This window comes from Mustela nigripes, chromosome 8, assembly GCF_022355385.1.
Source record: "Mustela nigripes isolate SB6536 chromosome 8, MUSNIG.SB6536, whole genome shotgun sequence".
NCBI classification, from domain to species: domain Eukaryota; kingdom Metazoa; phylum Chordata; class Mammalia; order Carnivora; family Mustelidae; genus Mustela; species Mustela nigripes.
Genome location: NC_081564.1, coordinates 75,166,832 through 75,184,921, shown reverse-complemented (window position 1 = coordinate 75,184,921; position 18,090 = coordinate 75,166,832). Strand labels below are relative to the sequence as shown.

The following is an 18,090-nucleotide window of genomic DNA, read 5'->3' as shown; positions in this document are numbered from 1 at the left end:
AAGTCACCATTTTCTTAATGAATGGACAAAAAGAGACAAAGTTAATGGCCATGGGGACTACAGATGCTGTAAGGCACACAAGAAGGAAACTGCTTCGGTCAACGGGTGTGCACAGCACCTTGGGCCCTTACGCAGAATCAAAAGGCTTCTGGACATTCTGTAATGACTGGCCCCACACCCTGATGATCTCGTGTTCGAGGCCCGCTCCTGGGACAGCCTCGGGAACCGGCACCAACACCACAGAATAAAGGAAATCCGCCAGACAATCCAAGCACCTCGCGGCCTCACAGTGACTCCCACGAGAAAGACACAAACCTCTCTGAGGAAGGACAAAGCCACGCCAGAGCCCCTTTCCACCTTCCTCTCGGCCAGGGCTTCCTGGTAAATTCTCCGACCCTTGCAGTGCGGTCTCACATGCGCAGGGCTTGGTCACGGGATGCTCTCACCTCACCAAAATCACTCCCAGCTTCAATCTCACCGAAGGCGGGTCAGTGTCCCAGTCTCCCTACCCAAGAAACCTCCCCTAGCTAACTGAGAACGGTGAAGTCCCGCCGAGCCCACAGCCAACCTTCACGAGTGTCCCGAGCCACATGATACCCTGTGCCCGGTCATGTCACACGCGCCACACGCCACGTGGCCACACGGCTTCTGTGTCCGTCAGTCCTCTCTTTTAGGAGAAGTTATACCAATTCACTCGAGGCACACTCTGGCTGAGCAGGTGCTAAACTTTTCCACTAAGGATACAACAAGTTCTGATTCTCACATACAAGGAAAGAGCTTGTGGAGGTCCAGAGCAGCTCTACCGTCCACTCAGTGTTCTGGTCCACTCAATTCCTGGAATTTGGTCTCTTCGCCAAAAGCGTGTGCTGAGAAAAGGCTGCCCTTCACAAGGGAAGAGGCCAGCCTCGGACTGACTCCACGACCGGGCGCTATCAGAGTCCGCTATGAACCAACCAACCAGACAACCAACCTGCCAGTGACTACTGGCAGCTCCCTGGGCCTCTCATGACCAAAAAGCATCTCATTCGAATGTGTGCCTGCAAATCAACCACTTCTCCAAGATGCTCAGGTGTAGGAGATGTACAGCTCTGGACAACAAAGCTGTATATCCCCAGGAGCATACGGGATAGGCAAGAGGCTACTCCTGTTTATTTGACTTTTTTTTAAGTGTTACAACCCAGTCAAGAAACTGTATGTCAAAACAAGAGAATACGGAAATCTACAAACTACAGCAGAGAAATGGAAAGTTAACGGCAACATATGAAACACCTGAACGTTTCCGCTTTGTTAATTTCCCTGCGCTTCCCACGTTAGAAATCACGACTTACGAGCAGGTGTAAACTTTCCTGATGCCTTTGTGCTTGATCCGATTGTGACGGCACAGGCTGTGTGAGGAGCTGAAAGATTTGTCACACTGGCGGCAAGGGTGTTTTTTCATTTGCTTCAGTAGGAGAAAAAGAGATACAGGGTCACTTAAGGGAACAAACCCCGAATCGCCTTAAAAATTAAGAATGCTTTCATAATAGTTCAAGTTACAACAAGCAATACCGTTCAAGCAATACAACGACAACACAAAAAGATTCTTCTTAAAATGTAATAAAAAGGAGGGCCAAGGCTGGGGTAACCACGCAGGGGCTAATTAATTTCTAGAGAATGAGAGAAACGTTATCTTAAGAGTAAAATATTACATTTTTTTCTCAAAACGCTTACAGTGTTGATTCAGCAGAAACCCCTGCATTTTTTTTTTTTTTTTTTTTAAAGATTTTATTCATTTATTTGACAGACAGAAATCACAAGTAGACAGAGAGGCAGGCAGAGAGAGAGGGGAAGCAGGCTCCCCGCTGAGCAGAGAGCCCGATGCGGGGCTCGATCCCACGACCCTGGAATCATGACCCGAGCTGAAGGCAGAGGCTTTAACCCACTGAGCCACCCAGGCGCCCCGAAACCCCTGCATTTTTGAAACATCAAAACATCACGTTTTCTTTGCAAAAGAGACATATTATTTTTACCATATCATATAGTAGACATTATATGAAAGCAGAACACTTCAATAAATACCAGATAAAAACCATTAATTTGCTACAGATCCAGAAAGAATGTTAATTCATCCATTGCGCCACTTTCAATTAAATCTCTAGCTGATTTTCAACATCGTGAGTCCCCGCCCACCTCACCGATGAACGATTCCTACCATAAGAGAAGAGTTTTCCAAAAGGCCTCTTGAATAATACCATTTAGTTATTCCAAGAACACAAGAATGTGAAACCACTTCATACAAGCCACCACTAGTGTCTCCGGCGTGTGTGTGCACGTGTGCAAGGCCGAGTGTGCACAGGGGCCGAGGGGCAGTGAGAGGGCCAGAGAAAGATCTCAAGAGATACAAAAGTCAAAGTGAAAAGCGACTTTGGCTATGATGATACTTGTGTTAATTCAAAAGATTCTCATGAGGAAACTCTGAAGCAAAATTAGGCAGCTTAACCCTAAAACACATTCTTTGGGTACTGTCCGCACTGCAGTCTGGAATCAACCAATGTCGTTTCACAAGGAAATCAGATCAAGAAGTAACTGCCAGCCTCGTGAATGGAGCATCTGGCAGGAGCCTCCTGGACAATCAGGCTAAAGAATGATGAACAAGGTCTCGTGTGAAATAATGCCACTATTTTTGACAATAAGAAGAGGTAAGCAGCAAATGCGGGCAAAGTGATTAAAGAAGTGATAAATATTTTTATTTGCTTTTTAAGATTTTATTTATTTATTTGACAGACAGAGATCACAAGTAGGCAGAGAGGCAGGCAGAGAGAGAGAGAGGAAGAAGAGGCTCCCCACTGAGCAGAGAGCCCGATGCGGGGCTCAATCCCAGGACCCTGAGATCATGATCTGAGCTGAAGGCAGAGGCTTTAACCCACTGAGCCACCCAGGTGCCCCATGATAAATATTTTTAAACAATGTTTTTACACCCATCACGTGATAAATATGCCCTTACTCAAACTGGTAAGCCAACCTATCTATTTAAGTGCCGGAGCTTGGCTCTGGTGACCCAGGAATGGGCTGCTGCCTTCTCTCTACTGCTCACAAGTCAAACCGTGTCGTGTGATCCTGGGGAAGTTTCTCCACAAACATCCAATCCCCGAACTTAGAGTTGGGGATTGCCCCAGTTCCTTCCTCAGAGGGTGCTGGGAAAGCGGGGAGGGGTAGGGAATGAAAGAGAGAGCACAGTCCTTGGGGCACAGAGAAATCCTCATTAAGTATTCTTTTGTGAATAAGGATAAAGTTACATATCCACTTTCATTTTAAAAGTGGAAACTACTGTCTTTTAAATGAAACACATTGGTGTGTAAGTGCTCAAAAACCTAGACAGAGGGGAAGTTTCTTCTCCATGCTGAAGATGGGAGTCCTGCCACTGCTTTGATCGTTTTCCTAAGCGTGTGATCTGGGATATTATGAGAATAATCTCGGGGCGGCGGGGAGGATGGGAAACAAAGGAATAACCAGCTAATCCCTCTGAGCCACACTCAGGTTCTTCAGAATAGAGTTTTAAGGGGCGGCTGCGTGGCTCAGTGGGTTAAGCTTTTGCCTTTAGCTCAGGTCATGATCCTGGGGTCCTGGGATCGAGCCCCACATGGGGCTCTCTGCTCAGCAGGGAGCCTGCTTCCCCCACCCCGCCCCGCCTCTCTGCCTACTTGTGATCTCTCTGTCAAATTAAAAAAAAAAAACAAAAAACAAACTTAAAAAAAATTTTTTTTAAAGAAAAGAGTTTTAAGAACAGTCAGGCATGAGTAGTCCTGTGTTTCAAAAAAGGTACTGAAATATCTATTAATATCTAACTCCTGCAGAATTTTTTATCTATAAGATGGACAATGTTAAGATCCTGGAAGAGTTAAAACACAAGACATTTTTCTAAAAATAAGACAGTTATAGCAAATAACCATAAAGTAAGTGGAGAGCGGACATACAGCTTTCCAACCATCCAACAGGGCAAGAGGCCTCGGAGGAATGCAAATGGATTCTCCATTAAGATGAAGGGTTTGAAATTCCATTTCCTGTTATGGTGTCATGATATTAATATCAAATCAAAATTTTAATAGAGAAATATCAGTCAAGAAGTCCTCAGTAGGTAACACATTAAATGAAAGCAGCTTAGATAAATCAGTAATTACTATTTTCAAAAAGAGTTGACAATGTGTGAGATACTCTTCTTCTCCAACGTCTTTATGAAAAAAAAAAAAAAATGCAGAAACGAGCCATGCAATCCCCAAACAATGGAGCAGGGTTTCAAAATCAGTGGTGACAAGAAAATCACAGGCTTAAACACCAGTCTCCAGATCAGACTGCCACATTCCCATTACCTAAGAAAACAAATTACTTCCTTCTTTGTTAAATTTTAAATACTAACTTATTCAAAGGTGCTGTATCTAATTTATTTTCCTAACTTCTACCTCTTCAGTATTACAATACTGAAGCCACTTTCTGACACAGAAAGCAATTTTATCAACCAAACAAAAATGGGGGAAAAACAACTGTATTGAAAAAGCACAGTCTATCGTCACTCGGTTTTCAAGACTGATAAGGTCATTTACCTCCTCCAGTTCCAGTAGTACGAGCGGATTTTGAGGGAACCAGGGCCCTGAGTGGGCTTCCGGCAGTCAGGTTTTCCTACTCAATTATGAGTTATTTTGTTTTTAAATAGAACTCTCTGAGGAAGCAGTGGAAGCACAGCTGGGAGAGTCTGAACATTTTTGAAAACTTTAAATACCAAATAATCGTTCTCCCTAACCTCCGATTGTTGACTCTTCTGCCTTCACATTCTTTAGGAAAGAAAGCATCAGCTCCTCTTAGCATTTGCTTTCCAAGGGCCCTCACTCTGGGCTCAAGTTCTGAGCTCTGGGATTTACAACACCTCTGCAGGCCATTCTTTCTGGGTAGTACTTGGTGAATGTGTTTGAAATGTCATGGGCTCACACACCGGACACTTCCCATTCTGATAGCTAGTCCCTCCTTGTGTCTTGGCTTGAAGCCCTCTTTCTGTTTCAGGAGACTCTCAAGACAAGAAGTAGAGGGAGACATTCCGCTGGCCAGACATGCACTTGGCCTTGTTCTGCGATTCTTGTTTCCAAGAGGTTATCAGCCTCCCAATGACTCAAAGAGCTTCCTCAACTCCAATCAGACATCCAACCCTCCCGCCCCACAGATTCAGGACGAAAGGGAGCAGAATGATTCCCAAGCCATGATGACAACACACCCTCCAGCTCTATCCTAAACACTTCTTACAAAAAAGGAAAACCCCAACCACCTGTATAAACTTCAGCCTATCACAGCAGTAATCCCACTGGACAGAACTCCTAAAACCGCGGGCCCTTCTTCACTTGGAATTCTAGTCTACAGATACACCCGCACGCCTTATGGTCAGTTCACATGTATCATGGGTCATTTGCACGACACAAAATCAAGCAAGAAAAAACACATGGCTTCCGGCAAAAATGAAGTTGGGGCGTAACACTCAAACCCTGTCAAGTGACACACCTAGTAAAAATGGCAGAGCACGGACTCAAGCAGGATGCCTGGGAAGGGCGCACCGGGGGCTGCGGCTTGCTGGGCTTTTGTGAAGCGGAGGAAGGAGGATTACTGGAGATAGGAGGGTCGGAGGGAAGGCGTAACCTGGGGTGAGCACCAGTGTGACTCCATGGGGAGAGGAAGTCGCTGACGGCAGTCTGAGGTGAGCGCATGCGTGTTTTGTGTATTCCTACGTGACTCTGTTCCACGGTTTTCTACGCTCACCTAGTGTTTCTCAAGGGTGATAACACACATGTGCAAATTGAAAATTTATGTTAGGCTCCAAATGTTCCTGAGAGATCAAATGCATGAGAGGATCTGCTCCCAACAGAAGCGCTACAGCAGGACAGGCAGTGTAGACAAGGTTCTTTGGGGCAGCACTGCGTGTGATGGGGAAAGACGGGAAAAAATCTGGCTCCACCGAGGGAGAGCTGGTTAAATGAATTATATGCACACCGACTGCTACATTCTTGCCTTGCAGCTGTGGAAAAGAATAGCAGATCCTGATGCACTATAAAACATACACTATATGGAGAAGCAGCTGGTGCGGAAAATCAGATTCGTGAGCTGCGATCTGCGTGGTAAAGAAATAAAAACAGGAACAGGTATGCATCTCTGAGGATACCTGCACAGAGACGCTTCAAGATACATAAGACACTTGGCGCTGGTGGGTGGCAAGGGTAGGAATGAGGCTTTTTGCCCGATGCCTTCATATTGTTTAGATTGTGGGAAAATGTGAACATAGCCCGTAGCAAAAAGATGTTCTTCTGTTGCCTCAGAAAAAAAGAAAAATTCAGCCAGATGTACTGAGGTATAACTTATACAATGTAAAACCCACGGTTTTTCACGTATGATTCTAGAAATGTCGACAAATAGATACAAAGTTGACAGAACAGTTGCATCAGCCCTAAAATTCCCATGTGCCCCTTTACAGCTCTGGGCACCCACTGCTGTGTCTTCTTTCCTCTCCCTCGTTTTGTCTCCTCCCTTCGTCCCGCGGATGGAAGCGTGTACTCTAGCGCGTGGTTCATGGAGTCCGGCTCCTTTCGCGGCAGAACACGTGCAATCCAGCCGGGCCGCTGGGCGCATGCGCAGCCCGTCCCTTCCCACCCCGGGGGCCGCGCTCCGCGCCACCGCCGCGCGCTCTCCGTTTATCTGCTCCCCCACTGAGTGACATCTAGGTTGTTCCCAGCTTTGGGGACTTAGGAATTAAAGCCCCTGCAAGCGGGCACGTACAGGGTTTGGCGTCAACATATGCCCTTATTTCTCCCTGGGAGTGAGATGACTGAGCGCCAGGGTGGAATAAGCAGGAAACTGTCCACCGTCTCCCCGAACGGCCGCCCCTGCCAGCTGCTCTGCCGCCCTCCCCGTGGCGGTCCCGCAGGGCAGCCAGGAGGACCTCCTTGTGCGGTCACGTGCGTTTCTCTGAGAGAGTGTGAAGGTTAAGACTTTCAGTGGACAAGACAACCTACTTATACAGTGTCCCTCTCCCTCCGAGGAAACACCTGGAACTCCCCGAGTTTCTGGTTTTGCGTTTCTATTTCAGGAGGCATCTCGGTGCCGAGCGAGCGCCTGGAAAACCGAAGCCGTAAATCGCTCTTCTCTGTACCCCTGGCATTCCGCACACAGAAAGTGCTCCGCGAATGTTTGCCGTGTGAATCAGTCAAGGAAAGAATAACTGAAAACACAGTTATCTACTGGAAAAATATAAGCAGGTTCTAGAAAGTAAACTAGAGGAGCACATTTCGGGTCTCGCGCTGGACACAGCCAGCACGGCTTGTTGCCCGAGGCCGGGGCAGACCTGCCCAAGTCGGTTCTGGTAAGAGCCGGTGGACAAACCAAGCTACTGAAGACAGAGGCGAGAGGGGTCAGAGGGCAGGGAGAATCCAGACAGGAAGGAAGGACAAGTCTTCCTGCAGGACTGGAGAGAAGGCGCGGACCGCAGACAGGTGTACTGCTTGCTGTGGCCAGGGGGGTGGGGACAAAGGGACTGGGGGAAGGAACTCCTGCCCCAGCTTCCACTTCGTTTTTCCTTTGTAAAGATTTTATGTATTTATGTATTTATTTATTTGAGAGAGAGAGAGAGAGAGCACAAGCAGGAGGAGTGCAAGGGGGAGAAGCAGACTCCCAGCCGAGCAGGGAGCCCAACATGGGGCTTGATCCAGGAACCCCGGGATCATGACCTGAGCCCAAGGCACACGCTTAATGGGCTGAGCCACCCAGGCGCCCCTCGCAGCTTCCATTTCAAAGAGAAGTATATATGGTGCATCCAGGTAACCCAGTCTTCCTTTTTTTCCCTTATTGTTGCTAATTATAAAAATCACACTTATTGGAAAATAGATGAGACAATAGACTGCCTCGAATGTCACTGACTACAGTAACTACTGTCAATCTCCAGCTATATCTCCTTCCTGTTTCTCTTCCAAATCCACATTCATGTGCATTTAAGAGTCTATGTTATACATCTTAACACGTATATTAATGTATTAATGTACATGTATTGTAACGTGATTTTTTTCACACACAGCTATGCATATTTTGACGTTCCTGTGTTTTTCTTAACACAACATAGTATTCTGTTGTATAAAAGGGCCACAGCTTATTTAACTATCTCTCATTAATGATTTAGGTTGTTTCAAATCTTCAGTAATTATGGGCAAAAATTTCTGTCGTCAACCAACTACTTCTGTGATAGGAATTTCTGAAAGTCTTTCTAGTCTAGAAACCATGAAAAATGTCAAGGCTCGACACTTCTTGCCAAACTGTCCTCAAAAAGGAACCCCCTATTGCTGTAAGTCAGGGCTTATTTGCCAAAAGTCTTACAGATCACCATTTGACTCTACCAAAATGGCAGATAAAAGACTGTACTGCACTTTGTTTTGTTTTTCCTTAAGACCTGGACGTCTAGGTGCTGGACATCTATCTAGACATTCCTGAGCCACTTATCGTTCTCTAGTGAACCAGTGAGGAGACTATCTGTGACAATCCAGGGGACAGAAGAAGTGCTGTGGGTTTGGAAAGTCAAGGTGATGACAAGTGATTCGATTTGGTGTACATCACAAAGGTAGGTCTGTGGACGGGCTGACGGTGGATGACACAGGAGAGAGAGAAGGGCGTCAAGCAGAACAGTTACCAGTTACTGACCAGGAAAGTAGGAGAGAAGCAGGTTTAGGGAAGGAGAGGAATCAAGAATTATATTTTGGATACATTGAATTTAAGAAGCCCATTGGAGATCTAAGCAGAGTCGCTAACTAAGTGGTTAGATTCAAGTACGCAACTCAGGGGAGCGGTCCAGGCCACAGACAACTCTGTGAGCTGGCCGACTGTGGATGGCATTTAAAGTCATGGGCCGGGATGAGCGGTTTCTGAGAATAAAGGGCACATCAACATTTACAGGCTGGAAAGAGGAGAAAGACCCAAAAAAGCTACCGGTGAGGCAGGATGAGAACCCAGAGGCCTAGCTAGCAGAGAAAGCATTTCATTCAGAAGGACCTAGCTGACAACCGCTTCAACTCAAACGACAGCACTGAGAAAGCCAAGACCCCCAGGCCCAAGTCCCTCGCTTGACCTACAGAACTAGTCGAGGAGTTTCTGTGGGGGCAGTAACAGGGTCGCCTCAGCGGGAGGGGGGTGGGGAGCGCAGGGGTTCAGAGCCATCTCAGGGATGTGGGCTGTAAAGCAGAGCAGAGGGAAAAGGTGACAGGCGAATGGGTTGGGAAGGCCATTCAGTCAGGGTAAGAGGCACCATAGGGAACCTTAGGATTTTGAGAATCTGGGAAAAAGTGAAGATGCAGGGGACAGTGGACGAGTGTGGTGGTGAAGCCCTCCAGTGGCCCGAGAAGGGGCTGGAGGGAGCGCACAGGCAGAGGGGTGGGCCTCAAGGGGCCACAGAGTCACCCTTGTAACCGCAGAGGGCAGGATGAAGGGGTTTTCATCACCTGTCTCTCCTTGGGTGTGAGAAAAAAATCCAAACTTCTTGGCTTTCCTTTCCTTTTTATTTTTTTTTTAATTTTAATTTTTTAAAGGTTTTATTTATTTATTTGACAGAGAGACGTGGCAAGAGAAGGAACACAAGCAGTGGGAGAGGGAGAAGCAGGCTTCCCGAGGAGCAGAGAGCCCGACTCGGGGCTCGATCCCAGGACCCTGGAATCATGACCTGAGCCGAAGGTAGACAATTAACCCACTGAGCCACCCAGGCGCCCCACTTGTTGGCTTTCAAGACCGTCCACAATCTAATCCTCTGCGCACCACTCCTGACTGCATCTCCTAGAACTTCGTAAATGCTGCATTCAAAGCCACTCAAATCACATCTTCTGAAGACAACGGCGCCTTCCTCCCTTGCCCTTCAAAGACAGCCTTCCTTCTCCTCAAGACCCACTCCAACCTTTGGCCCCTTCGGCCAGCTCTCCTCTTCTTTGTACCTTCAGGGGCAGATGTCTTTGGACTTGCCTACCTCGCCAATCCCAACCTCGACCATAGCCTTCCAGGGCATCACACTCTGGAACGACTTCTCAGCCATCACTTAGGATGTCGTGGGGGGCTGGGCCACACCCCTCCTCCGCTCATACACTGGGTGAATTCCTCCCAAGCATCCACCAGGTACATAGCAAGATAGTATTTCTTTCTTTCTTTCTTTCTTTTTTTTTTAAAGATTTTATTTATATATTTGTTAGAGAGGCAGAGAGAGACAGCATGAGCAGGGGAGGAGCAGCAGGCAGAGGAGGAAGCAGGCTTCCCACTGAGAAAGGAGCCCAACGCGGGACTCGATCCCACGACCCTGGGATCATGACCTGAGCCGAAGGCAGACACCTAACTGACTGAGCCACCCAGGTGTCTCGCAAGGTAGTGTTTCTTCTGTGAAGCCTTCCCGGGCATCCCCCAGCCCCGGCCAATTCACCAAGAAACAGTGATGCTCAAACCCCTGCTTCCATGGGCCTCAGAGGCGACTCTAATTCTTCTTGTCCACGTATCACATGCAACTTTAATTTTTAATTTCACTCCATCTTCCTCCGACCTCTTTTAAGCCTGTGCTGTATTTTCACTTGCTCTGGTCAGAGCCTCAGAAAGCCTGAGCAGAAAGCTGAACGGGAAGCCCCTTTCCCTTAGTTTTAACTACAGTCCACCCTGTGATTCCTCTAAGGCCCACACTAGCGGCAGCTTTAAAAATATTTATGCTTTTTTATACCCAGCTGTAAGCATCTGTAGGACAAGAACTATTATCATTTCTTCTTTAGCATAACAAATGCTGTGCAACTTGGTAAATATTTATAGAATTTTTAAAAAAAGGATACACACAGAAGAACAAACATGATGAAAGCTAAACATTCCCAAAGTACGAAGGAACGGCCTGTTCTAAATAGTTTCAGAATAGTGCCTCGTCCCTGTAATATGCAAGTGCCCAGATAAAGCAAGGACTGAAAAAGAGAAACTGTATAGATTGATAACCTGAACAGGCCAAAAAAAATCTAGAGTCTACTACGTCTCCCATAAAATAAACGAGCTTTTCTATAGAATAGAAATGTACTAAGATTGCATATTAATTACAACCCAAGAAACTTGCTTTTTAAAAAAGAAATTCACTAAAGAAGTATGTAATATCCTCAGTGTATGTATTACATGAATAAAAGTATAATTTTCACTGAGAGATCCTGAAACTTTTCACCAGGTTATATATAAAAGAAATAATGCTTCATAGAGATTTCACTGTCTTCATCGATTCATTTTAGATCCAAATATCGTCAGTGTGTGCCCCAAAACTGGGCCCTCCCTTTCCATTTATAAGATACCACCTACAGTTATAGAGGATAAGTTGTGGGGTTGGTTTTTTTTTTTTAAGACTTTATTTATTTGACAGAGACAGTGAGAGAGGGAACACAAGCAGGGGGAGTGGGAGAGGGAGAAGCAGGCCTCCTGCTGAGCAGGGAGCCCAATGGCAAACCCTAAACGACTGAGCCACCCAGGCACCCCGAGGAGAAGTTCTAAGCAGCAAACCGGCTTATCCAAGCCACCCACACTGTCCTAAATGTTTTTTTACATAGGCAGGTAGCCTTCCCCTAAGTGTGGAATACTGTAGGTCGTAAATTCTAAAGTCCTCACTGTGAATTTAATGTCTAGGACACAAGCGAGATCTTCCGGTCTCACTACATCCCAGAATATACAAATAAATGGGTAGTGAGCTGAGCACAGCATAGGAAACTCAGACTACATATGTCTGAAATCATCAAGAAAAACAATCTCTTGAGTACTGAACCATCCAAGTTTCTACAAATTGGAACGGAGTGGTTTTGGGGAAATATTTAAACACAGAGTATAAATTTAGACCAGAGGTTGGCAGACGTTTTCTGTAAAGGGCTAGACAGTAAATATTTTAAGCTTCGCAGGCCATAAAGTCTGTTGCAACTACTCAACTGTGCCTTGCAGTTCAAAAGCAGCCACAATGATACATAAATGAATGGGTGTGGCTGTGTTCCAATAAATTATTTACAAAATGGGTGGCCAGCCTGTGAACCATAGTTTGAGAACCCTGATTTAGACCATGGTCTTACACTCTTGGAGAAAACAGAGCCAAGTCTCAAGTCAGAACCAAATCTAGTTAACAGAGTAGGTGATCAATCCAGGAAAAAAACAAGCTGGAACGCTAAGTAAGAAGGGTTTGTTTTTCCTACGGCATGCTCAGGCTATGTCCTGGGGACCGCCAGGATCACAGTACTGTCTCTAGGTCACTGAGGCCACGGCGGCCATAGCTAGTTGCTATGCTCGCTTAAAAACAACAACAAACAAGGGGCGTCTGGGTGGCTCAGGCAGTTAAGCATCCGGCTCCTGATGTCAGCTCAGGTCACGATCTCAGGCAGGAGAGATCAAGCCCCGAGCCCCCGTATCGGGCTTGCACTGGGTGTGGTGCCTGCTTCCGATTCTCTTTCCCTCTGCCCCCTCCCCCAGCTTGCACAGGCTTGTGCACACGCTCTCTCTCATTAAATATATAAAGCTTCAAAATAACAATAAGGGGCACTTGGGTGGCTCAGTGGGTTAAGCCTCTGCCTCTGACTCAGGTCGTGATCTCAGGGTCCTGGGATCGAGCCCCACATCCGGCTCTCTGCTCAGCAGGGAGCTTGCTTCCTCCTCTCTCTCTGCCTGCCTCTCTGCCTACTTGTCATCTCTGTCTGTCAAATAAATAAATAAAATCTTTTAAATAAATAAATAAATAAATAAAATCTTTAAAAAGAAAATAAGTAAAAACATAAAACAACAACAAACGAAACCAAAACCAGTCTTCTAACTTTCTGGTTGCAGGACTAGGCGGTATGTGGATGACGTCGTACAACCAAAACAGGAAAACCCAGAGCCGTGACTGAGGCAGAGTAATGAAAAGCCAAACCCAGAGCAGACAGGAAAGAAACGTGTCCCACGGCAGTCTCTGTGCCCGGAGCCACATCAGACCCTGGGGCCGGGGGCAAGGCGGACGCCAAGCGAATGACAGACACTCTGACAGGCTGCCAGGATCGTGGCGCCGGAACTCCACAATGCCTGCTGGGGTGTCACGGGGTCACCACGGGTACGTGTCAGCCTGGGGCCTCTGCTTCTACCACAAGGGACCAGTGGGGACATGCAGTGGAGCTCCGGGGCTCCCGCGCACAGACCCAAACAGACCCCGTGTCCCTTCCCTGTCAGCAGACCCACTCGCCTCCACGAGTGAGGTCCTCCCCAAGCAGCCCTGCTATTTCCCATCCTTCCCACTCACAATGAGAGAAACAGCAGCGACAGCGCCATGGGCTGTGCGTGGCTACATTTCACTGACTCTAGGACATTCGGACTCAAAGGCCACATGAGTACGAGAAGACCTTTGCTGCCAGCTTCTTCTGGGTCTGGTCCAGCTTCGCTCCCCATCTTCTCAGCCTCTGTTTCCTCAAATACATGCGTATAGATGGGGGACACATTATTTCTCTATTGTCTCTGTTCTCAGAGAATCCAGTCCTTAAGAGGGACCACAAGAAAGAATACAGTGGGTTTCAGTGGTTTTTTTGCCCTTTTGATTTAAAAAGCAACCTGAGTAGGAAAAAAGTCACTGTGAACGATATGTCCCCTCCAATCACTGTTACAAAAGTACAAATATTATTACAGAATAAAGATACTAAAACATAGTGTCTGAAGACTAGAGTTGGCTCCCTCTGCGATCATTTATTTCCACAAATCAGAAGACAAAAGAAACTAGACATCCCTCTTCCAGATAATCACTGGTTTTTATCCGATCATCTGTTAGACGTCTGTAACTACGCTCAACAAGCAGGCACAGAGATCCCACGAGCTACGACTAAAACCCACTGACTCCAGGCCTCGGGCACACGCTAACGCTCCTGGCTGTCTGGTGAAACGTACTGATGAGGTCCCGCGGCCTGGCACCATCGACTGCTCAGGCTGAAGGTCCCAGACTGCGTGACCCTGCAGCATCCCTGCTTGGTGCTGCTTTCCAGCCTTACAATTCCTCGGCTCTGAAGGGCTCTGAAGAGAAAAGGCCTCTGTGCACACAGAGTCCCACTTTCTCCCCTGACGGCCCTTCCAAAGGTGTCCATACAGCAGTGCGGGCAGTGGACACAGGAAAAGCCATGGGGCTTGCTGAATTAATGAATTATGGAATCAAGCAGCAGAATCTTCTTCCTTGCTCGTCTCCCCTGGGGCACTGGCTCTTCTTCTGCCAAATAAGATCTGTTCTCACCCCTAACCTGGAGACCCCACACTCCGACCTTGAGGTGGAGGGAGGGGCTGCTGGGTTCTAGCCGTTGCGGCACAAGTTAAAGTCTGAAAACGGCGACAGTCCTTCTGGGTCTCAAGTCTTCCAGTCTACTAACTGAACTGAGTGGGGTTTCGTGAGCTCTCAGTTACCTTCTAGAGCCATTTTAGGGTCCCTTAGAAGTCAATAATGGCTAGAATGGCTTTTCTTTCTTTCACCACCCCCCACTTAACGGTATGCAGAAATTGTTTTCTGCTTGCTCAGGGCTTGGAAGAAGTATCAACTTAGACACAGAATCCTATACTAAATTCTTTTCTTTTCTTTTTTAAGATCATATTTATTTGACAGTGACAGAGACAGCAGAGAAGGAACACAAGCAGGGGGAGTGGGAGAGGGAAAAGCAGGCTTCCCGCTGAGCAGGGAGCCTACGCGGAGCTCAATCCCAGAACCTTGGGATCATGACCTGAACCAAAGCAGATGCTTAATGACAGCCACCCAGGCGCCCCTCCTACGCTAAATTCTTAAAATCTAAAAATCTGGTCTGCCACTTGGATTTAGGGATGTACTTTCCGAAAGAAATTACAAATCCATGCTGCAATCCTGGACAGGAACATAAGTCTCCCCACATAATACAGCAGATCCAAACATCGTACCAATGTTCTAAAGCCTAATGACCATGTTCAGCACTGATTGGACGGAGAAACCTAACCCCAGAGCAGATCTGGGAACTTCAAGTCTGGGAGGAAACCACTCTCCTCCCCGAGCCCCATGGGCACAGGAAGGGGCAGAGCTTTGACAGATAAGAGGAAGGGTTGTGGCAGCCATCAGTCTGGGGCGGTGGAAGCAGACAGAATGGAAACTGCTCTGTCTGTGGCAGTGAGGGAATTAAGCCTCTGGCTGCAGGCGATCTTTTCCATGAGAAAGCTTCTTAAGCCAGCAGGGCCTGGTACTGAGCTCCCAGCACCCGAAGCAGACAAGCCAAGAATCGTCTTTCTCCTGTTCAGCAGCAGCACCCGCCTAGCCTCCAGGGAGCTTTAACTGCCTTAGCCTCTAGTGATAAACAGGAAAAGTCCGAGGCATCCTCCTCAGACTCCGAAATGAGAGAGATCAGGCCTTGCGGGCAAGGTCCCACAGTGGCCCAGCTGTCCCTAAACATCTCCGTGGTGGTGGGCAGCACCCAGCTCGAACCAGCAGCTGCTTGCGCGCCTTGCTGGGGGCGGGCTTTTGAGAAGAGCACCGTGGGCGCCCTACTTCAAGTGCAAAGGTACAACGTGGTCTCTGCAGCGCCCCTGACTGGGCCACACTGAGGGTCACAACAGCCTAAATAACCAGCGCACCACTGCAGGCCTCCTGTGCGCTTTCATTCATTCCACAGTACGACGGGCTCCTCCTTTTACGCACCAGGAGTGCCCTGCCCTCAAGGAGATCACAGAGGGTCAAAGGCAGAACACAATGAAGACCGGATTTCCACGTTGGCCTGGACTGCAGCAGTCACAGGTACATGGAGAAATAGAAAGGGGCCAAGTAGGCTCGGCCACTTCTACCAGCCGCGACTAGCTGAATCCGGTCTACCCGAGCACACCACGCAATGAGTCCAGGAAGAAAGGTGCACGTTGAGGGCCCTCGGGCAGCTCTCTATGGCTGGAACCACAAGGAGAGGCACAGCGGAGCAGGTGTGGAGAAGGTGCACGTGACAAGGGCACTGCACTCCACCTTAAACACACACAGGGAGGGTCCCCGCAGGACACACAGACTTGTACTGTACTCTGAAGAGACCAGATCCGCAGCTGGGTGGGGGTCTACCCGCAAGCTCTGTTACCAGCTCCCGGGCTCTGATCACAGGGCAGTTGGACCCTCCAACGGGGGCTCCCAGCAGCTCCGGCTCAGGCCCCACCAGTGCCTAAATCCTAACAGACTTCCAGAGGCAAGCCCACCGGTCCAGTTACTGGGGCTCAAAACATTTACACACCGGCCTACCACTCTGTATATTAATTTTATTGTACATCCCCAGATTTGGGGTTTTACACTTAACACCCAAGGGTGTGTGGTAACATGCCCTGTCCCACAGTGTAATCAGAAAACATGCGCAGCGCGGCAGTAAGAGAAGTTAACAGAAAGGCGGGTCTTTTTCTTAGACTACATAACTAGGTGTATGCAAATAAGTACTTGCAGTCTTCACCCTTGTTTGGAGAAACCTCCGGTGATTTTATAGAAAAATGCCTCCTGGGGTGCCTGGGTGGCTCAGTGGGTTAAAGCCTCTGCCTTTGGCTCGGGTCGTGATCTCAGGGTCCTGGGATGGAGCCCCGCGTCGGGTTCTCCGCTCAGCGGGGAGCCTGCTTCCTTCTCTCTCTCTGCCTGCCTCTCTGCCTGCTTGTGATCTCTCTCTGTCAAATAAATAAATAAAATTTAAAAAAAAAAATGCCTCCTAAAGTGGCTATAACAGACCCCTGACCACATACAGACATTTCACCCTAAAAGCAAATCTTCTTAAGACTCCAAACAAACAAACAAAAAAAAGCATCTATTCTGGCCAAAACCAAAATTTGGAATAATATACTCTTATTTGAGTCACATTTTCTAAATAACTTATTAATCTTTCTCAAAGGCATTTTATTTTTCTTCATTTTCTGTCCCTCATGGAATCGTCAGTAAATTTCAGACATGGAAATGAGTCGCCCACTTGTCATTTCATCTTTGAATTCAGAGTGCCACATCTCCTAGTTCCTTCTCTGCATCTCTGACTTCGCCTCCTTTCCATCTGAAGTGGGCGCAACGGGCCCCTGAGCACCCCAGGTCATTCGGCAGCCACAGTACAGGTGTGATCAACACTGCTTGCCCTTCCCTCCCCTTCGGTGCACACAGGACCACACACTTCTCTGTCGGCTACAACTGGGGCTGGTCACATGACTCCTTCTGACCAATGATGCACTGCGTGTCACATCCAGAATAAGGGCGTGTAAGGACCGGATGGATTCTCCAGTCCGTACCCCCCACACACACCCCCGGCCCTACAATGACCCCTATGTGGAGAGGGCGGGACTGAAAGAAACCACCTTGATCACTGAGTCATCAGTGGAAGGACAGCTGCCCCACTGAAGTACCAAAACTCACAGCAAACTACATGTGCAAGAATAAACTTCCTGCAAAAATCAGTGAGCTCTAGGGGATTTTACTGCCACACAGGATAAATGGGGGGGGGGGGGCTCTCAAAGGGCAGACTTCTTATTTATTTATTTGACAGGCAGAGACCACAAGTAGGCAGAGAGCCAGGCAGAGGGGGGCGGAGGGGAAGCAGGCTCCCCGCCGAGCAGAGAGCCCCACACAGGGCTCAATCCCAGGACCCCGAGATCATGACCAGAGCCAAAGACAGAGGCTTTAATCCACTGAGCCACCCAGGTGCCCCTCAAAGGGCAGACTTCTAAGAAATGCAGCTCATCAGGTTCCATCCCAAACCTACTGGATCAGAAACCACTGGGGTGCAGCCCAGCAACCAGCCTTTTAATAAAATCTTTTATGAAAAAAAGTTCCATAATGATCTCTTAATGTGTAGGGCAGCAGATAACCAAATGGCTATAAATAATTATCACAGATCAGCCTATAATTTTCTAGATCCGGACAAGTACAGGCAACTTTCACTTTTTAACTTGCTATCAGGTTACCTAAGTGCAGACTGTGTGATCTGACCTCATGTTATCTCATTGAGGGGATCCTAATTTGAGGTTCCTAGAAGACCCCTAAAGCAATCAATAAAGACTGTCAGGCGGTGCATGAGCCCCTAAAATTGTACATAGAATTCTGTGTATTTGTACATTTAT

At 47.7% G+C, this 18,090-nt stretch overlaps 1 protein-coding gene across 9 annotated transcripts in view; it reads right to left on the bottom strand.

The window, feature by feature from the left end:
- ZNF532 (zinc finger protein 532) overlaps positions 1-18,090 on the bottom strand; it is a 105,585-nt gene that overhangs the window by 4,422 nt on the left and 83,073 nt on the right. For all 9 annotated transcript variants that reach the window (XM_059409751.1, XM_059409753.1, XM_059409748.1 and 6 more), the window contains one exon: positions 1,329-1,441. In XM_059409751.1, coding sequence (XP_059265734.1) covers positions 1,329-1,441 — 113 coding nt within the window. The remainder of the gene's footprint in view (positions 1-1,328; positions 1,442-18,090) is intronic.